At 42.5% G+C, this 22,301-nt stretch overlaps 1 protein-coding gene and 1 long non-coding RNA gene across 3 annotated transcripts in view; one reads left to right on the top strand and one right to left on the bottom strand.

The window, feature by feature from the left end:
• The window catches only part of USP22 (ubiquitin specific peptidase 22), a 180,406-nt gene that overhangs the window by 16,068 nt on the left and 142,037 nt on the right, over nt 1-22,301 (bottom strand). For both annotated transcript variants that reach the window (XM_090024813.1, XM_090024814.1), the window contains 4 exons: nt 19,433-19,602; nt 11,482-11,629; nt 2,846-2,951; nt 966-1,124 (listed from right to left, as the gene is read on the bottom strand). In XM_090024813.1, coding sequence (XP_089880939.1) covers nt 966-1,124; nt 2,846-2,951; nt 11,482-11,629; nt 19,433-19,602 — 583 coding nt within the window. The remainder of the gene's footprint in view (nt 1-965; nt 1,125-2,845; nt 2,952-11,481; nt 11,630-19,432; nt 19,603-22,301) is intronic.
• On the top strand, nt 11,638-22,206 carry LOC149855067 (uncharacterized). The gene is made up of 3 exons (XR_016438808.1): nt 11,638-13,455; nt 19,377-19,538; nt 19,959-22,206. It is a non-coding gene; the product is annotated as an uncharacterized LOC149855067 (long non-coding RNA).

The raw sequence follows: 22,301 nt of genomic DNA, 5'->3' as shown, positions 1-22,301 counted from the left end.
GTGGTCAGACCTGGCTGACTGCTCTTCCCAGCAGATGTCTGAAAAGTTCAGGTCACCCACGATGACTGCGTCCTTTGACCTAACGACCTCCGTGAACTGACTTAAGAATTCCTGGTCTAGCTCTTCCCCATGGTTGGGTGGTCTGTAGTAGACCCCCACCATTAAGTCTCTCTCCCCTCGACTGCCTTGTATTCTAACCCAGAGCATTTCCGTGTGCCCTTCCTCTGACTCTGTGCTACCTGATGAGGATGTGTATTCCTGCTTAACGTAGAGCATCACACCCCCGCCTTGCCTCCCTGTCCTGTCCCTCCTGTACAGCCTATAGCCCTTGATATTCACCGTCCAGTCGTGCGTTGGGTCCTACCACGTTTCAGTGAGCCCCACTATGTCTGGGTTGGTGTCAGCTAGCAGGAAGGGAAGTTCCTTTTGCTTGTTTCCCATACTACGAGCGTTTGTGTAGAGGCATTTGAGGCCTCCTGTGGATGTGTGCACTGGCCCCTAATCACAACATTGCCCTGGCCTCTGTTGCTTACCTGTGTATATGTTCCGCTCGTTGGTCTAGGCTGGGCTGTACTTGTGAGTGCTGCTTGGTTTAGATCAACTACCTCCAGGAGTCAATGGGGAAGTCAGTTTTCATGGCCCATTTGACCCCTGGTCTCTGCTGAAAGCAACAGAAAGGAGGGCATTTGGGGCTAACTGTGGTGGAAGTTTCATTCCCAGGATGCTGGACTCAGACTCAACTTTATTGCCCACTGAAGACAACTGTTCTTATTTAGCTCTTGTTAAACATGAGGTTCTTTTGGCTCCTTTTCACTCTGAGTTTAAGGCACTACAAAGTGGTTCAAGGATAACGCTGTATAAGATGTGCTTGTTCCCCTTGCTGGTTGCTGCTATTCCTCACTTGTAGACAACTGAAGCAAGCAAGATGATTGCCCCAGCTAAATTCTGTCATGCCCATTTCATACCTTCGCAAGCAGTCTGTGAGCGTGGTGGTGCCCGATACATGGCTCTCCCCATTCACCACACTGCCATCGCTCCCAGGACTCAGTGGCCAGAACGGAGTGGAGGAGCCTGGCAAATCCAAACTGATGTCCCAAAATGGGTCTATTGTTGTGGAAACACCACTGGAAAACAGTTGAACATTTAGCTGCCGGAGTTAAAAATAACTATCTCCAAAACATCACCTCTTGTAGGGTGCAAACTACACAGTTACAAGAAAAAGCAATCAGTTCTACTTCGCCCCTAGAGGGCGCCCAGGTCACAGAAAGCATGTGCAACAAAACAGCATTCATTATTTATACAGCCAATTCCTTTGCTGGAGATCTATTTAAAAAAATATAAAAGGGAGAACTATACATTTTAAGAAATTTATTGCACATATTGGATGCAGGATATAAATTTGGTACAGTTTACTACCTAATGGAACCCAGTGATTTAGGACCAACTGGCTGGGCTATTTAGAGATGCAAAATCTGGCCCTGTCACTGCCATGGCCTGGTCAGGCAAAAGCTCATCTTGATAACTGAATGTCTCCATACAAATAAACTAGTGCAGCAGTTCTTGGCCTGGGACACAGAACTTCGACTCTGTACTAGCTGTATCCAGACAAAAATCCTAGCTCTGCTATGGTGTGCCATGTGGAACTTAATGGTTCATGCAAGGATCTACCACGGTATTTGGAAGTTGAGACCTTAGAGAGTAACAGAATCAAAAAATATACTATGTTCTTGTTCGTATTTTTCTAGGGGATGGCTCAAGATAAGCAAATAAGTAGAAGATGATGGGAGAAGTCCCTCAGAGCACGTGGCCCTCCTTAAGCATTCAGATTATGGCATGTTTGGCTCCAACCACTGAATTTTCCTTTTTGTTTCCTTCACTCTCTTTTACTAAAAACCTCCTTGAGTTTATAACCTTTCCTCCTTTCATTCAGCTTCACTGATACAAAATATTTTAAATTAAAAAAAAAGGAATTTCTAATTCCACCTTAACTTTGTTAACGTTTCTTTTAATTTTGGCATAATACATTATTCCACTAGCAGCTTCCACAAGAAGCTCTATCATCATGTATGGACTCTGTGGTTCCTCAAGGAAAACATCTCCATTCAACACATTTTTCTACGATTCTCTATCATTTTTGTGGTGAAGCCTCTGCAGGCTTGTCCAGAAAATTAAATACAAAAACAGATTAAAACGAGCGGACTATAGCCATCTATTTGCAGGACAGTGCAGGTGATTGTTGGGAATACTTGATCAGGACAACAAAAACAAAAATGTACTGGCACTCCTACTTCTATATACCACAGTGATGTCCATTTGCTTGAAGCAAGAGCCCTTGTCCAATTGCATAGAACAGAAAACATTTTTCTCCTGACTCCTGTAAGCTTTTATTTCCCAGTACCTGAGTTTATGTAATACCAGCCTTCTGGAAACCTTCTGAGATTTGAGGCTTGAAACTTAAGAAAAATAATAACATGGATGAATACTGGAGTCATTTCACTTCAAATCTGATGGCAGCTACATATTCTCCATCAAAAAACAATTGCTCATGGAGCTCTCCTCTTCTGACTTCTGAAATGAACATTTGGCAGGCCAATAAAACACTAACCTAATTGGTAGAAACCCATAATCTTTTTGGTACTTTTCCAGGTAGATTTTTCACTGTGCCTTGATCTACGCTTGCCTTTGAATCGCTTACATTTAGCTGACGCTGTATGTGAACAGTTCTGGTCCTACTGGAATCCTGCTGATATTTTATTGATGGGATAAGAAGGAAAGTCTGTCTGCTCCTGCATTGGCAGATTAACCCCTTTGTGTCTGAATACAGAAATAATAACATTAAACTCACTGGCAGACTTGACACGTGACATCAGATTGCAGTCCGCCTGTGAAGATTTGGTCTATGATGCAGTTACAGTGGTTGGGGTTGTTGGCCTTCTTTCCATTATCATCACCTGAAGGAAAGCAAAAGAAAAGGCTCAAAAGCTAAAAACCCTCAGATGAGCTGTGGTTTGCCTGGAGCCGTGCATTCAACATCTTACATGTATACCACAGGTTTGGAGTCTCACAGATGCTCTTTATGTAAGAAACCCAGGAAAGAAACAAGCCAACCAAACCAACAAAACAGAAAAGGCCTTTCAGAATATAAAATATCCAGAAGGTATTAAATGCACTTGACTGTTTCAACAGGAATGGGGCTCCAAAGCTGGGTGAATAACCAGCCAATCTTCTTTACCTTGAAACAGGCCAGTCTTGCTTTGTCGGAAGATTTGCCCCCCTCTGTCTGGTGTGAGGACTGGCTCCCAAGCTGGCGTTGTTGCCAAGGTGGTTAATGAAAATGACTATTTAAACTTCAAGAACAGGGCCACTGAGTGACATCTGCAGTTAAATTAATGGCCAGCCTTTAGCGGAGAAGCAGTGATTTCCACTTAGGACACACAATTGCATGTTATTTTCTTGCATGAATTTAAAGGACAGGCTTCCGGAGACGATGGCAACAGCCATTTCTAAGGGTGTTTCCTTAATCAGTTTCACAGAGAAAAGGACTAAGGTTGCGTGAAGGCTCCATTAACCTTCGCCTGGCGTCTGGCCCCTATCCTCTCAGCATGCACACGGCCCTGCTGCTCTGAAGTTTTATCAGTAAGAGAATGAGAGGTAGCTTAGCCACCCCTCCAGGGCATTTACTGTACGACAGGTCAGGTCTGTTCAAATGTCTTTATGGAGGAACTAACATGGACATACTTCTAAGGGTGGTGAGCATGAGTGCCCATCTTCCAAGTATTGCTACCCATGGAAGAGCAGCTGATTTCATAATTGGATGCCTAACACAATTAATTGAATGCAGCAGTCACAGAAATGTGGTCTGGGCAATGAGAACATTGGGCTAATAACCTACAATTCAACAGCTCCGGCCTTTGTGGCTTTGGGTTCTGTGCCGTAGTGCCCCCTTCAGTAAAATGGGGATGACTGACATATTTTTCTAAAATACAATGGCACAGTGAGGATAAATTAAAGCTTAAAGTGCTTATTTCTTGTAGGTCTTTTGTTGCCACCAGTGTTTTGAACCCAGCACATACACATGGCTGAATCTGTTCTTAACAGTTAGTACAAATTTCATAAATTGAGTTTTGAATAATCTTTCAAACCTCTATTAGAGAGGCTGCTGGAACACTGGGAATACACGTTCTGTCAGGTATCCTGGTATTTCCCAGGTAAAAAAAAAAAATACAAATACAAAATGAGTTTGGCCGGGAGTATCTAGTTTCTGAACTAGCAGCTAGTTCTATTTTAGTTTCTGAAATTAAATACTGAGAGGACCTAGTATTAAATGTGCCATTGTTATGAAATTAATTATATTTAGTTCCCATCCAAGAAAGAAAAAAAAAAAATCACACTAAAAGTGCAGAAAGGCAGGCAAAACAGTGACTATGTTAGAGGTATATTTTGCTTGGCTTTGACTGCTTTCAAGATTAGTGAAAACAGATTTTTGGACTGAAATTCTGGAAAATGGAAGACATACACTGACTAATTAACAACAGTTCCAGTCTTTGCTAACATGTAAGAACAGGCATAGGTGAGGACTGCTTCCCACAGTGGGCTGCCTGGGACAATGACAAGCTTGACTGGCTCAGGGAAACTCTCTGGATTCGATAGCTCCCTGCCTTCGAGGCATTCTTCTCTCGAAAAGATACTTCAAAATCATTCTCAAAAAAGGGATGCACACAACTTACAAAGGACATTTGGGGGGAAAAAAACCTGATTTCATCAACTGCAAGTAGATTTAAAATCCAGTTTTATATCCAAGTGCTCTCCATGGAGAATGGCTTCAATTCTAGCCTGAGACACTCAGCATTCATACTTCTAAAACATCAATTTCTGCCGAGGTCCTACCAAACCCCTACAGCCCCCAGGATTTTTAAAAAGGCTTGAATTACGCTCAAAGTAAAGTCAATCCATGGAGCTCTTCAAAGATTATAAAGCCTCTCTCTGTTCACCTTTATAAAAATCATTTGCAGTTTTTAAGACTTTAAGGCTAACTAAAAGGTTTTTAAGGCTTTTGTTAATGAGTTAAGGTATTCTACCTCTGTTTTAAAGTTGCATTTCTGTTTCCCTTTACAGAAACTATAGTGGGCCATTAATGTCACTGCAATACCACCATCTGAAATCAATTACCCCCTTACCCCCCTTCTCTGTTTTGGAGCAGGCAAAAGCAGAGAAACAGCCTCTACAGATTTTCAGTGGTCTTAAGGTAATGCCCCCGCTGGATACCTTTAATAGACAGTTATTTCTGCCTACGGGAGAATAAGAACGCTCCCTTTCCAATTACATAAGTCAATTAGGCTCAGTGATGAGGGGTCTCAAAAGAATAGCCTGCAAGCTTGTTCACAGCAAAACAGAAGGGCATTACCCACTCACATCAATTCCCATGACATTTGGTTGGAGGGGAGGAAAAAATAAGACTACCACCTACTCACACTTGTCAATATGTAACAGAAGCTGCGAGGAGGTATATTATGCAGCTGAAAACTAGCAGTGGCACTGACTGTGCTGTTAAGGCTGTATTCAGCATTTCTATCCTATCATGCAGTAAATTCCACATTCACAGATTTACATGATGGCTATATCAATTCATGCTAGGTAGAGCAGTAATTCCTTGTCAAAGAGATCAGCCACGGCAGGAAAACATTTTGGGGGCCTTAAAATCAAAACCAAAACCAACTTGAATGCATGTATACATCACCTGAATTGATTAAACTGCATCAAAAAGGCACAAGATTTTCATGTTCAAGAGTTTCGACTGAGATGAAATGTAGCTTTCTGCCGTCACTGTCATGATTGAATAGTTCCTTTTACTTCAGAAACCAGAATTTTCTGTGAATGTGCATGAAGTCTACTACTTGTACCTTTATATCTATTTCTAGCTATATTTATAGAAGATTGGCTAATTAAATTGGCAGCAGTGATGATGATAGCAACTGCCTGTTACCTTTTTTAAATAAAGCCAGGCTGAAAAACTGTATCAAGATTCTTTGCCTCACAACCTTAGTTTTTACAAGAATAAATTGAAAAAAGTGAAGTTAAAATTAACACGGGATCTTATTAAGATCTGTAGGATAAAAATGAGACCTACCAGGTTCTCCTTGATGAAGCAATGTGAGTGTTTCCTGTTCTGCAGAAGCAGGTGACACCTCACAATGGGACAATTCAGCAGAATATGTAATGGAGCAGTGCAGTGTGCATCCTCCTGGCCCCTGACCTAGTATTTTGGTTGTGTGTTAGTAGTCACATAGCTCAGAGTTGTCAAACTCACCTTGTGACCCAGGCTAGATCTGGCTGTGGGGCTCTTTGCAGGCCAGATCCAGAGCAGGGCATGAGGAAGCTGCCATTGTGCCAGCAGCTCTGGCTTTGGACTGGGACATGTGGTGGCAGCAAGGACACGTAGTGGAACACGTGGCAGGGGCTCCAAACCCTCCCATGTGCCCCACGCCAAAGCTGCTGCTGCCTCCTGTCCCATGTTAAAGCTGAAGCCGCTGCCATTGTGATAGCTCCAGCACTGGGCGTGTGGTGGGACCAGCAGCTGGGGAGGTAGGGCCACAGCGGTGGCAATCACCTGGACGGCAACCAGGGCTGAGTCAGTCCATGCTCACTCTCCTGTTGACAACCACAATTGAATGGCAGGCCACTCTGCCCTGCCAGGCCACAAGTCCAGCTCCATGGGCTGTATGCTGGACACCCCTGGTTCAGCTGAAAACTTTGGCTCCTACTTAGGAAGAAGCCTCTGTGAAGGCTGGGCATGGAGAAATTTTTCCAGAATCAAAAAACAAACAAACATGTTGAGGAGGCTCAACTTTAGACCTCTCAATCTTGACAAAGATCCCTTGATGTTTCTGGCCTAAACAAAATTTGGGTGCAAACCTTATGGTTACTTTTATTGAATTTTTCTATGTGCAACTGGGTAACAGTTTGAAAATGCAACCAATGCAGTGTACAGCTGCAGTGTTTTCAGTGAGAGGAAAAGATCATTTTTAGTATCTATTTCATTTTTCTGACTTCTGTGATAGTCTTGCTGAGATATGTAGCAGGTGAAGACAATGCTCAGTCATCATCAGCTCCATTATCAAGGGGAGCTCTCAAATGGCTTTCTTCCAGAGCACTGATAATAATTAAGGCTACACTCTGATGTTAACTAAAATCTAATTTTGCAGATTTCAGGCAGGACAAGGCAGGATTTTTTACTTTTCCCCACCTGCAACTCCCGGCACTTGGAACTCCCGTCATAGGCCATCGTAAGTACGGTGATGGCAAAGGGTAGATGGTGCTTTCACATGTGCTCTGCTGTGTAAATAACAGTCTAAAACTAGGCAAGGAAGCTGAGGGGACTGCTCTGCAAAACTTCCTGTACCTTTTCCATTTCAACTCAGGCATTTGGAGACTAAGTCAAAGCTTGTTGAACATGTTCCTATGGAGATCAAAGCCTGACATTGATTGGTGCAAGGCATGATTAGAAATGGTCTCCTGCCCAGTTTCCTCCTCAGATTTGTCCCACTATATGGGTGATCATTGCCACACGGTTTAAAATACAAGGTCACACTCTGCCTGTGGCAGGCTGGGCTCTAAATCCACTAGGTCCTCTTGAGGAGGTAAGATATGGTGTAGGTATAGAGGACCTGACTCTTACCAGTGAGCCCAGGGGAAGAGGTGGCCACCAGCCACAGCACCTACAAATGTCAAAATCCAATGACGCGATAGCACAGGAGTGGGCAAAATGTGGCCTGCGGGCCAGATGTGACCTACCAGGCCATTCTGTCTGGCCACGGGGCCCCTAAAAAGTTCAGAAAATTAATATTTATCTACCCCAGCTGCCTGTTATGCGGCCCTCGATGGCTTGCCAAAACTCAGTAAGCGACCATCCGCCTGAAATAATTGCCCACCCTTGCTATAGCACCTGAACCATTACATTATTCTGGCAAGTTGGGGCTGGCACAGCAGAGTGAGCAGATACAAAGCACACAGATGTTTAGTAGTCTGCATCCTCTGGCGAATAATAGCTAAGAGCCTAAATAAGGATACTTTTTTTTTAAAACCCAAGGTAGAAGACAGCAGTGCCCTGAATGGATTTCAGCAGCTTCAATGGAGCACTTATTTCAACTTGTTTTTTATGTTTTTAAGAACACAGCTGTGTACATGTTTTGGAGATGGGTAAGAGAATGGAAGGGTGAGCAGTGTAATCAACAATTTACCACCGTTTTCTTCCCAGAAGCTCTTTTTCTGGCTAATCCATCTTTCCAGCTGGAAAGAGCATAACCCAGTCCTCCTGCACTACATCAATGCTGCTCTTCAAACAGCAGGATGGAAAGCAATGACACAGAAAGGAAAGTGGACCTGATTCTCAGTCAAGTCACTCCAGCAACTTAAAGGGGCCTTAAATTGGGAAATGACACACTTTCAAGAACCCCACTTCCTTAGAGGCTCTTTCTGGCACTGCAGAGTTGGCATGAGGCTCTATGAGGTTGCTGCCTAACATGGGGGTGGATCAGAAGCGTGGCTGAAGTGCACTGCCATGCAAATATTCTCTGCTTCCTAGAAAGACTATGGAAAACTGCATCAGACCAGTCTAAAAATGCCCCATACTTTCATCAAAGGCCAGGCAGCCCATACACCATTCTAAAATATACAACTTTATATTTCCCCTATACCTCTTCTTAGTCCTGGTGGAAAAACAGAGAAACTGCAATCACCCCATCTCTCCAACTAGGGACTGTACAGTTCCACACAGCTCAACATGCCGTTTTCTTTGACATTAATAGGCCTGTCCGCTGGTCAGTTTTGTGCTGGGTATGAAACAGTGTCATGGCATTTCATTTTTACTGGGAAGCCAGGGAGAGGAGATGGGGAAGACCAATGTGTTTAATCTAAATCAAAGCATTGCCATGCTCTGATCTAGAGCCATTGGGGTATTCTGCATTTTCAGATAAAAGCAGAAGAAATTTCACCTGGATGATTCCAATGTCCGAAACTGTAGTGGTTGCTGCTGGTCCATTGTTGCCCAGAGGCAGGGGCCCCTGAATAATGAATTGCTGTTAATAACTGCACACTCACCATATTTTGATGGTAATGCTGGAGGTGAATTGCTACAAGCTGTTTATCCAGTATACTGAATATGCATTCATTAGCATAAGGGTGGATTTATCTGCTAACTGTAGCTTCAGTATGGGCATCCTCCCTAGCAACATCTTACAACTATATACTTCACCTAGAAGGTTTTCCTATTGTGTAGCTAACGAAAATGTTTTGCATTAAATAGCTAAATAACTTGTTTATTCATGGAACAGTTTAGTAGGCTCAGCTGAACCAATCTACTCATGCCTACAATCAGCTACATTCTTCCACTTCTGCATAAACTCAGGTTTATACATCTTTTGAATTCCTCTAAACTGGCATCTCTACTAGCTCTTATCACTGACAGCATTATAACAGAGTCTGGTCTACCCATTTGGATACTGAGCCTTAGCATAACGATTATAGGGGACTGAACTAAAGCTGGCACTGAAGCAGCACAGTCCAACTTAGTGTGAATGGCACCTCCCCAACAGGCAGAGTTCAAGGGGAAGGGTGTGAAAGGCTCCCATTCACCTGAATGAAATGTTGGCTCTGAAACCCAATGACAATGAAAATCATTTTTAGCACTGAGCAGTTTAGCGGGACTCTGCAGCTATCATACTTTTACTGCCTGGTTGATGCCACAGAAGCAAGGAAGGGACAAGTTCTATTAGACCAACAGCATCTAAGCCATGGCTTGAATGCATTTCTGCCAGAGCAGGGGGATGGAGGATGGCGGAGAGCTTTTGTGTAGGCCAGATAGGCTGAACAGATCAGGAGGTTTCAGCAGCACTAGTTGAAACTCAGGAAGATTCATTCTGTTGCTAGTTCTATAAAACTTATCAAGCAGGCACACTATACGAAGCCACTGCCTCTGTTGACGTCTTTTCAGATACTTTCAATATTAAAAACTTCAGAAGGGTGTGGTGACCTCTGTTTGCAGCTGCAAGCTTTTGTTTAATTACAGCTTGGCGGGGAGAGGGTTGGGGGGAGCTGAGCAAAGTTACCACTCATTCAGACTTGTCTCTAAATATACAAGAAATGTGTAAAATAGATCACAGCTGAAGAGTCAAAGAAGAAACTGTAAAATCAATGGTTCAGAAACTTTACAAGGGAGAAGAAAAAAAAGTTTGTGTTTGCAGAGGGCTTCTTTGGGATCAACACAAAGCAAACATTCAGATTCATCTTATTCCTTATAGTGCTCCCAGGCTAGTTTCATGAAGCTTATTGAATTCCTATAAATGTTTGCCAAATGAGAGAGATTGAGAATTCTGAAGGCGGTCTCCTACATGCATACCCCACTCCTTGGAAGCATTTATACCTTTGGAAAGAGACCTTTCCTATTATGAATCTGAGCAACATACATTCATTATTGTGCACACTATCACAAAGATATAGTCCAGACATTAACAACCTTCAGAAAAGCACTGGTGGTCTTTCCTTTGATAGCCTCCACTTTGTAAAACCTAAACACTTATTTTTTAAGAGTTTTTGAAACAAAAAAATACTGTGTATTCCTGTAACTTTAAAAAGAGCTGCATTTAACACCTGTTTAAAAAAAAACAAGCCTGAAGTATTTTTTTCCCCAAGTACAAGAAAATCTCATGCATCTAAACAGAATGGGCAGCAAAAAAAACTTGGAAAGATGAAAGTTCAGAGAAGTCAGGGGATTTTTCCATTCATTTCATACACCACAAACAGTTAACTGAGGGTCCTGCAAACTAGACTATAAAGTACATTCTCTTCTTATTGGATTTGGTTGTTGTAAGCTTTAAATATTTTCTTCATCCCTAAAAATGAGTGTGTATGTGAATATATATGAGCATGCACACTCACACACACACACGCGCGCGCGCGCGCTGCTGTTACACTTATGAGAAAAGGATCAGAACAGATAACTATTCAGGTAAGGGGGAAGTTTTGTCTTCCATTCACACTACTGTAAGTGTTTGTATATCAGTACTGTGGTGGAAAAACATTTAAGCAGATCAGTCTTGGACCTGGAGTTGGCCGCCCCTTCTGAGCATTTGGGTCGGTTCCTTATTGATGCACTGAATACGTTTCAAATACCTCCATTATAAATAGAATTTTCACTGCAATCTAAATTACGTGATACTGACTCACGTAACCAATAAAAATAAAGGGGGGGAAGCTGGTGACTCAAACCAATATGCACGCTCCCTTGCTTTCCTTAAGTATGGTTAATCTGACAGTGGGAAATGGCTGCTTAATAAATTCGAGACAGTTAAAAACACATTGAAATTGGAACTTGCTAAATGAAGAGTACCCCGTGATGGAAAACTGTTTATCCCCTTGTGGAACAGATCTCTATAGCTCTTTGTGATTCAACAGTGCTTGTGGGTTGAATGATAGCATGAGCCTTACCTTTGCAGTGTCTGTGTAGCACGTCTAATGCAGCAATAAGGAACTCATGTGCATCCTGTTGCTCGTACCCTGCTAAATGCCGTGCATGCGTCCATACCAGGTGCAATAACCTATATGGAATGTGAGGAGATCGGTGCCCAGAGTAAAACTGCTCAAAGCAAAGAAAAGGTCGTGATTATTAACATGTTACAAACTCTCTGTGCATTTAACTGTCAAACATAGTTAATGACTGGAATCAGGCAACTAAAGTTGAATGAAACGGTTTAGTAATTTTGACAGACCTTGGCGGAAATGCTTTGTTTAAAAAACATATCATGCAAAGTAGCTTTAGAACCGAGTACATAGGATGCACTTCAGGTATTTACACTTCTATCATTTCCTATTCTGAAGTTTCCTCTTTCTGTGGTGGGTTAGCTTCAATGATGAACAGTGTCCCACCCAGAAGGGCTGCACTCCAGAAGCTCTAATGCTTATTTGCTGCAGGTCAAAGAAACAGTAGGTACGCACGGGTTCAACAAGCATATTATGTAGTCACAAAGAATTAGGGGAAAAAACATCTTTGACATGCTATTAACACCCTCCCCAAAAATGTAAAACCAAAATGTAATAATTTTTGGTATCTCATGTCCGCTATGCTCAGGTTTGTCAGTCTCCATAAGAAAATTTACCAGCAGATCTATACCAGAGCAGTATATGAAGAAGAGACCCCACACAAGGGAGTTATAATAGCAGAACCAGGGTACTATAGTTTGAGATGTAATGTTGCTGTTCTACTTCCCCATGCACACGAATGCTAAGTATTGAGTAAAGAGTTACTTCAGTTAGTATATTCTGGATTGAATTTTTATATTTAAAAAAGCAAACATTTTATTTCCAACAAGTGAAAAACCTACCATTCTGCCTTCCATGCCCTTTAAAGAAATGTTGTTCTCCATAAGGGTACTCCAAGCAAAGCCATTTAACTGACTGCCAAAACCTTTTAAGCTACATTACTGGTGATGTCTCAGTATATGATCTTCACACAAAGCTCATGAGCCACATAAAGCACAATGAGCAGCTGCAGATATTTATTTTTTTTAAAATATAACAGCAAAGTTTGTTGCCTCATCATTGTGGGAAGAAAGAATGATTTTATTTCAAAGTTTCTCCTCCCTCCTTTTCTTTCGGTTTCTTTTTAAACTTCTGTATAAGTGCAAACACTGATGCAAAGCTGGCTAGACAATCTGAAGGTGGGGAGTGGCGGGCGGGTGTAGATTGTGTGGGCGAAAGGTAGCAAAAAAGCTATCCTTAACTACTCATTTCTGCATGGCATTCTCCAGGCTTCTGACAAATTTCTTTGCAAAGGAAGTTCTTTCCTTGTGCAAACCTCAATTTTATCAACAAGAAATGATACCGCTGCAGTCAAACGACGCAAAAAAGCCTTCTATAAATAAACGGATCAATAGGTAGCTCTGATGCCAACAGGAATGACACCGAGGGACCGGAGTGCTGGCGTGGTAATTGAAATCTGCTGATGCAGCTGCTGTTCAACATAATTCAGGAAACTGCAGCAATAAAACTTCCCTGTTCTGTCACTCCTTGCAATTAGTACCAGAGCTCTCTGGTCATTTTAACCAACAGCACTCCCAGTAATTACTCCACTGCAGACACCAGACCTGCCAGCAGGTTTTACATTCTTCAGTGCTCCATCAAGATGAAAGGAATCTAAAAGCAGCTCTTGTCAAATTATTGGTTATTACCATATGGAAACTGGAAACACACCCAATCAGAGTGCTGTAAATGTATAGTGCAAAAAGCTTCAGCCACATGTGTTGTAAGTAAAATACATAGGTACTATTAGTAGATATTTTCGACTGACAATGCACCAATATAAGGGCAGTCCTAGAGGTACGTTCCCTACACAAGACAGAACCACACAGAACAAATGCCAATTTAGATCCTTGGAAGATCAGACAAAATCTGTCTTCTGTTGTGGTAAGTCTTCTCATTTTTCTAATTTTATAGAGCTCTTTCCAAAAAAATGTTAATAGATGTGACAAAAAGTGTCCCACTATCAATGGACTCATTCATCAGACAAAGCCCACTGTCAAACCATGTGAATGGGTTTACAAATCGTTGCGTTTCTAAACCTAACTTTGGCTGAATCTCTTTTGTGAGCTTGTATCTAAAGTTTAAAAATGTAGCCTCACTATGGAAAAATACAAATATGTATTGAGATGTCAAAGGGGTGGTGTTATTGCATATTTAATACATTATATACTTGAACCCAAGACAAGGTGTTGTCCACCCCCCCATCAACATGGGGAAGAAAAGCCTTGTCTGAGATTTTAAGTACCCACCCCGGGGCAGGTGGCACCTCTGCTCCAGCTCCAGCTGACTGTCCTGGAGCCAGAGCTGCCCAGAAAGTAAGAGAAGCTGGAGGTGAGGGGGTAAGCACCAGGTGTGGGGGGGACAGATGGCAGAAGGGCATGCACAGGAACGGGGGGGGGGAAGGGACTGGGGAGGTAGGCATGGAGTGGGGGTGGCAAGCACCAGGGGTAGGCAACAAGTGGCAGGGAGGGCAGGCAAGTAGCAGGGGGAACAGGTGGCAGGCACAGGCACAAGCTTCCAGGCACGGGCACAGCAGGGGGCAAGTGATGGAGCAGGCAGGGGAGGCGGGGGGGGGGGGAATCTGACCCCTTGCCCCTCCTAGGCGTTTTGGGGGGATGAATTTAAGACGACTCCCCAATAATTAAATTCTATACATAAAACTAAATTATGATTTTCCATGTATAGAATCTAATTATCGGGGGCTCGTCTTGAATTAAAAGTTGCGTTGGATTCAGGGAAATATGGCAATTGCTATTTGATATTTTATCATTAGATTTTCAATAGCAACTACTGTCGGGTCCTGTAGGGTTTTAAGTATTTCAAGTTACTGCTGCAAAGCAGATCATGGAAAAAAGACGTTTCGCATACAAACTTACGTAGATATATTACTCCCAGAGCTCAGCCACTACCACAAAGTTAATAGAGACTACCAGGTAAAAGTCACAACAATAAGTACATTTTAATCTCATCTGCACTTTTAAAGGTGACTTACAAAAGATAAAACATTGATTTATGTCTTTTTTTTTGTCTCTTTGTGATGTCTAAAATGGCCTGCAAGGTTTGTTTTTTCCTTTCTTTTCCAAGAGACCTGCAAAAGTTGGCTTGTTTAATTGCTTTGAAATCACATCAAGTCTAAATCTTCCCGCTTTTACTGGAGGATTATTTGGAGAAACTCAGAAATGCGTATCACACATTTTCAGAGATCTTAACCTTGAGCCAGGCAGTGATAGTATTCAGTTCCTAGCAAAAGGTAGCTTTTCCCTCCATTGTCTGTGGGAAATTTTTAGTTAAATGGCAATTAACAGGCAAGCAAATATCCTTCCCACACCCAAATACTTGAAACTGTGTGAATAAAGGCACCTCCCCACTCAGGTTTCACTTCCTGGCTGCTGGATTGACAAGTCTCATAGTTCTGTAAACAGCCCACGGCACCTTCTATGGTAGATAAGGCTGCAAGTTTGCACGTGAAGAAAAATTAGGTAGGAAGACATATCTTTAAACCCTCCTGTCACCCTTCAGTGTTCAGATCAATCTAAGAAATGCCCAAATCCTATTTTCCCCCCTATATGAGTCACCTTTAAGAAAAGTATTGTTCTTTAACAAGTTTTAAGCAAAACAAAGTAATTTTTGTCTAAAATAGCTTAAGATTTTAGACAGGACCAATTCATGCAGTCATCTACATTACCTGGTTATTTACTATTTAATATATGCTTCAGGAGCAGACTGATCCAAGGGCTCCCATGATGTGAGTTAGGTTTTTAAACTCATTCCTTGCAGTTGTCATAACAGTAATATATATAGGATCTCTAGATTTCAACCTATTTTATCCTAATAGTCTTCAGCAACAACATACAGCCGCATTTCGTTTGATGGTCATCATACAGCTGGCTTACATTCCCGGGGCTTTTTAAGCAAGAATTAACAGGCTTCCCTCCAGTTTTAGACTGCAATCTAATGGGAGAAGTTAAAACCTTTCTCTGTGAATTCTCTTTCAATTTAAAACCCCTCAATGAACAGGCAATTTACCAGGGACGTTGAGGGGGAAAAAATATACATATCCTTCAATTAAAACCCAATTAAAATCCTATGACCCCAGCTGACTTCCTGCCCTTTGGGCAGGGGGCTGGACTCGATGATCTCCCGAGGTCCCTTCCAGCCCTAATGTCTATGAAATCTATGAAAACATATCCAAGGTCCTTCATCAATGGGCAGTATTTCAAAGCAACTGGAAAGACCTCAGTTTCACAGACATGGATACCAATATATTCCATATGCATTTCAGAAGCAATAATTTACCATCTTTCACTACCTGGGCACAAGAGCTGGGTTTCCTATTATGACCTACAGAACTTCAGGGATCCTGCAGGACTACATCAAGTGTCAAATCACATAGTTGCTTTGCTTTATTAAATTTTCCCCCTAATTCCTGACCTGACATAACACAACACTGCTACATCAAAGGCAATGTACGTCAAGTAAATCCTCAGACGCCATGGTATGGTATTAGGGCTCTAATATACGTTTCCCTTTTCTCTCTACCTTTTAGTCAAAACTGATTTTATATTTTACCTATATACCATTTCAACACATCCAAGTCATGAATCTCATTCTCTCTTCCACCTCCCTTGCCCCTGACTGGAAACTCCCTTTACCTACTTGCATTGTGATCTTTTGTAGACTTATTGGGATGAATAATGATGGGAAAATAAGAAGGCTTTGTTCTTTACCTTTTGGAGTGGGTGTCCTGCACGAGGCAACACCCCAGGTACTCCCACTATTCCGGCTGCACAGTAGCCAGAGGAGATTGAGAGAGACACTCAACTAATCATGCCATACTGTATAGTCGTTCAGCAAACTGATTAAATATCCCCTAGGGACTTGACCATCACTGAACTCATTTTCTTTGGTGAACCAAAAGTGAAACACAAGTGTCTGTCGTACATGAATCCATTAAGCTAACCGGCTGAACGAGCAGATTCTATATATTTTTAATCTTGTTTTTCATCCCTTCCAGCTTACATTATATTAGCCATCCACAAATCCTTTTCATTCATCTTTCTGGGCAACAGAGCCGATTTCATTTTATTTCACCAAAAGAACATGTGTTTTGTTTTGTTTTTAAAACCAGCACAAATTAGACTCTTAATTGATGCAATGATATATTTTAAAAACAAAAACCAAAGATTTGATGTCTGACACACTGGCAAAGCAGCACTTAATGAAGTTCCAGAGAAATAACTGTTTCCTTGACGAACACTCTGAGAACCAGCTAACACCTTCATTACCATCAATCTATTTCAAGTAGCAGGAACTTGCGACTCCCAAAAGTAGAAATGCAAGGGACATTTATCATGGAGAAGCCATGAAGCAACCTACACAAACAACCGATTCGAAACCAGAAAGTGGGACAGGCAATATTTACTTAGAGATCACAAAGCAAATTTTCACTGTGATTTCTGCATTGCAAATATCCGCCTCCTTAGTTCCCGAGCAGCAGGCCTGCAGGGCACTTATTCACGTGCTCTCGCTGGAGTCCAGGCATTCCGTTCAGATAAGATCACACCTTCAGGAAAGGAGGGTGGAGGGAAGATGAAATTAACCTTTGCCCTGATCGTTTGTCACTGGATAAGATGTCTTGAGATAACCACATCAGTGAATCCCAGTGGGAGGACTGGGTAAAAACAAGATCAAACTGAAAACCGGAGATAGAATTTGAACTGAAGTTTCCCAGGTAATTAAATTACAAGAAAAATTCTGCAGGCTCATGCTACTGAATTGCTATTGGTTAGGCCTCCTGTGTTCAGATCTGATCATTGGAAATATAACAAGAGGGCTCTTAAGGAAAAAAAAGGAATGCCTGCTGGGGGCGAGAGGACTCAGAGAACCAGTTCACAGCACAATTGAGACATTAGTTGACATAGTGGGTTTGGAGGAATTCAGAATGCTCCCACTGGGAGAACGGGTTTCGTAAGGAAGTGCTGATTTATCACATAAATGCCAATACTATAATAAGTGTCATTTACTGGCAGGTGGAAATATTCTGGAATTGGGTAACCACCAGGACAGGTCTGCTCTCAAGGGGCCGAGTCTTCAACGTTTACTTGCAGGTGGAGGTGCTGGATCTTCTCTGCCCCCACATCACTTACAATAACTTTATTTTCTCAACATAACCCTGCTGCAACTCTGCCCTTGTTCATAATACCATAACTTCCAAAATATGAATTACATAAGAACGAGTGAAACATAGTCCTGGATTTTGCCCGATGAAAAACGAAAGCCGAGATTTCAAAAGCTGCCACAGAAATTCAGAAGCACAAATCCCATTTAAACTCCTGAGTCACACATCCAAATCCTCTTTGGGGAAGGACCACCTTGCACTACGAGTCTGTACAGTGCCTAGCACAATGGCCTCCTGGTCCGCTGCCATGCCTCCTAGGACATGTCTCAGTGGCTTTGGTGCCAAACCCCACAGCCCTGCCAAGGTGCTTGGCTTCCTGGCTCACTCTTGGTCAGAGCATGTTAGAGCTCAGAAATTGGGCCAGCAGAGCATGGCCCCGAGCTGTACACTCACGAGAGAAAGCCTGAGTGCCGGCTCTGGGCAACTGCTGAGGGCTGTGCAAACCCGGCAACACTGCCCGGGCACCAGCACATGCTGAGCAGGAGGAAAGTGGGCAGAGTGTGCTTCTAAGGAAGACTCCTGGGCTTGCCTTGAGGACAGTGCAGACATGACACTCCAGCCATACAAATGAACAATCCCTGCCTGGGCCGCCTCAATCTCACCCACAGCTCCTGATGCAGAAATCATTTCTTCCCTCCTAACCATACTTTTCTGTACTGGCACAACATCAAGAGTTGCATGTACCACTGAAACCCACTGCAGTTCCCAGTGGAAAGATCACAGGGAAGAAGACATCTGAGGTGTGCCCTGGCCTCTTATGAGCTGCCATAGCACAAATATATAAAGTACACTGTGTACACAAACATCCCAGACCTTACAAGGTATATACAAGTATTCTGTAACAGCAAAATCCAAATCTTTTAATGAAGGGAAGGAAGTCTGAGCATGGTTTGTTGCTTACCAAGAAGGCAGTTCTAGCACCAGGGGGAAAGACACAAGGCAGGTAAAAAAAAAAAATCATTTTAAAACCTATAATCAAAATAGTCTACAGTCCAAATACGTGGCCTTACACTTCCCAGTCAGAATTCATACGGTTATAAAGCTCCTTCAATAGTGACTCACAAAGGAAACGTCTGTCGGTGCCTGTCACGCAGCAAAGATTAGGGCTTATACAGGAAGGCCCAGTGCAAAGCCAGGAGTCTCCGTGAAAAGAGGGAAGAGACACAATGTAGAGACTGCACCAACACGCCTCCACCCCTCCTCTTTTTCTTCCTGCCAGTAGTGTTTTGTGTTCAGAAAGAACAGCAAACCTTTGAATTACATACGTACATTAGCAAAATCCTTACAATACCTTTACTAACAAATGTAATCCAGGGCCTTAAGCCACAAGACAATGTACTGCTGCAGTCTTCCGTCCCTTCCTCCCCACCAGGTTTCCCAATTAAAACCTGCACTTCATGATCAGATGCACCGTATTGACCTCAAGAGGAAAGGTTTGGTCTGCAGTCCACTCTCAAACAATGCTCCCATTGGCTCCAAGAGCAAATTTTTCCTGAATAAAGAGTCCAGGACTAAGGTTTGAGTTATCAAACTCAAGTATTTTTGACAATAAATTCACATTCTTCCATCACTATATTTTGCCATCATGTGATGAACTTATTTTCTATGCGATTCCTTTCCATACAAGGTCGAGTGCAGAACTGTGGAGTTTACAAGGTGACAATAGTGGCAAACAGCACTCACCTCCTGAAAGAGCGTAGACATTTCACAGACCAGACATGAGCTGGGACTTTGCATTTCACATTTGTGCCTGTCAGAGAGGAAGAAATCTCGCAGCAGTGGAGTGTGGGTAAGTGCCTGGACAATACAGTTCATAAAACATGTGTTCCCAAGATTGATTAGCCCTCGGAGCCCTATAAAGACAGAATGGGAAAGGAAACTGTAAGCATTGTTGAGTGAATATAATGGTGCACTTCATTCATTTGCATTTTTAAAAGTATAGTTCTGCTGTAAAATATCATGGGCTCTCTCATGCAGTGCTGAACATGAGACTTTATCTTGTGTCAAGTAGAGAATGTTATTCTGAATTGTTCAAAACGCTGCATTTCATCCTCCAAACAGCAGTAAGGTTTTTTAATTCCTGTAAGAATTTCTGGCTTGTTTAGACAGACAGAATATGCAGTAACACCTTTACCATTTTCCCCCAACATACTGTATTTTCTTTGCGTACAACATACCCTGGAATCTAATAAATGCTTTGTTTTTGAAGGCAGAATGAAGAAAAAAGATGTTTCCAGAGTTATGGCTGCATAGAGGAGGGATGCAGCCTAACCTTCCACTCTCACCTTGCTTTCCTGATTAACTAAAGCTGAAACCCTAGCTGTTGGTGATGACTGGTCTCCACGGGTAGATCTATGGTTTTGTACATAGCTAAAGTCTCCAAGGCTGTGAAAGAGGAAGAGCAAAATTGCCTTGAGAAAGGTTAGCTTAATTAGTAGAACGTCAAGACCATTAAAAAGGAGAGATGATGGTTAACAACTCTGGAGTGAAGAACAGCAGGCTAATAACAAGTCAACTGACTTCCTCAGCTGCTTGAATAGTAATACAACAACTACTACACTGTGGGGAAGAAATCAAAGCAAGATGCTTCTATATCCTGGTCTAAAAATCAGCTTCCTCACTTAATACATGCACTCCAATTCTGGGGGCTAAGTTTTGGAAAAAGGTGCATACTTTATGTGAGAAAATACTGTATGCTGTAGGTTCCCCACCACAGCCACCAAAAACCTCATTACTTACATTTCCAATTAAAGAAGCTAATGAGCAGGTGGTGTGGTGGTAGATGTATTCTAGATAGTGGTCAACTCACCAAGGTGTAAATAAAGCTAATTTGTCACTTCGTACACAGGATTTCCTTCATGCTTTTATGATTTGATCGTACATCATTTTATTTTATGATACCAATTCCCTCTTTCTGAAATGTACTGTGGGTTGCAAGACAGAGGCCATTTCTTCTACCTTATGGTTCAGGTGACAAGATGATTGTGGTGGATTGTACTCAAACTGTTAGTCCAGATTATGCTTAATCTAGTATCATTTGTACAGAACTGGAGCATCTAAACACAGCAACCCTAATTAAATAAAAATGTGTAAGGTTGTGGCTCCTAAAACAGCTATAATAAAAAACCAATAAAAATTAATGTACAACACACTGGACCAAATTCAACATGGCACAAGAGAATTCAAAGTCAAGCAGATTCCAGATACGCGGTCTTGTATTTAGAAGCCAAGATGCTCAAGGAAAATAGTCTCTTTCTTATTTTATTTTTTTGCATACCATGAAAATGGCTAGAAGTGAGGGAAGCTTTTCAGTCATTTGAAAAGTCCAGCTAAGAAGAACAATATGCTTAAATCTTTGGCTATGCCTCCAAAGTCCAACTACCACATACAAGCAGCTGTGAGCTAGAAGAACATCATGTGGAACTGAATGGTTAATTTTAAATGCACAACAATCATTAAAAAAAAGCGTACCACAAAACTAAGTGATAGCATGATGGCAGAGGCTCTTTAACACTGGGATGTTTGTCCTGAGCTACAGTTACAGTGTACCTTGTGCAATACCAACCAAAGCCTGGTAGGCAATGCAAACCAGAGGGAGTGATCAGCCAGTTTGAGAATTCCCCTGCATTTCCACGAGAAGAAACCAGATGGCAATGCTGAGGCTCTTAAAAAAAATGCTGCAGTTCCCTTGCAGCACACCAGACAGTGCTCCAAGGGCCCCTTTGCCTCCGTCTGCACAAGGGGTGTGTTCTTGTTGCCAGGTGACAGGAGACCAAGAATGCTGCCTGGCATATTGAGTTGTAGGCGATTCCTAAATCATTCCTCCAGCATGCCGTGTGACACGGTCCTCCCCGCCACGGCTTCCTGTCGCCTCTGTTTACTCTGGAATGCAGCTCAAACTTTCCAATTTACATTATAGTGATTTCTACTGGGCAGGAAGCTTGCTGTAATCATCTGCTTTATTTGCCTGCCGAGAGGTCGAGCCACTCAATGCGCCACATTAAAGCTTGTTAAATAGTTAATCTGTCACAGTAGCCTGAAGTGCAGCGTGATGCTTCCGTCAGTACACAGCCCCCTCTAACCCCAGCTCGGAGATCTCTGAGCATCATGTCACAACACAGGGATGTTCATGCTGCAGCAAGTGCAGGAGTGTCTGATCAACAGGGCTTGCCTGACTTATCACTTATTTAGAATTCACTCTAGTTGCCATGCTGTTACTGAGGCCTTTGCAAATTCCTGGCCATGCCTGTGATCTAGGAAGATAGTCAGCACATACTCAACCAGCAGGGTTTGTCAAAGGAAGAGAAAGTCCCTTTCCATTTTTTACTGCAAACTTTTACTGCACTCTGTCACCTATGATCCGTGACAGAGTTGAAAAATCAGGCTATGCAGTACTGAAGGTTAGTTAGTGGAAAAGCAGCACTGCACCTAGTATAGACGACGCGCAACTGCTGATAGTTAGGGGACACAACTCTGCCATTCTCACCGCTGCCAGGTGCTGGGTCTGGCCGGGCTGCAGCCCCACATCCCACCATTGGCACAGAAATCTGGG

This window comes from Crocodylus siamensis, chromosome 12 (genome assembly GCF_052110815.1).
Source record: "Crocodylus siamensis isolate JL-2025a chromosome 12, ASM5211081v1, whole genome shotgun sequence".
NCBI lineage: Eukaryota > Metazoa > Chordata > Crocodylia > Crocodylidae > Crocodylus > Crocodylus siamensis.
Note: the sequence above shows the minus strand (reverse complement) of the source record. Positions and strands in the feature narration are given on the sequence as shown.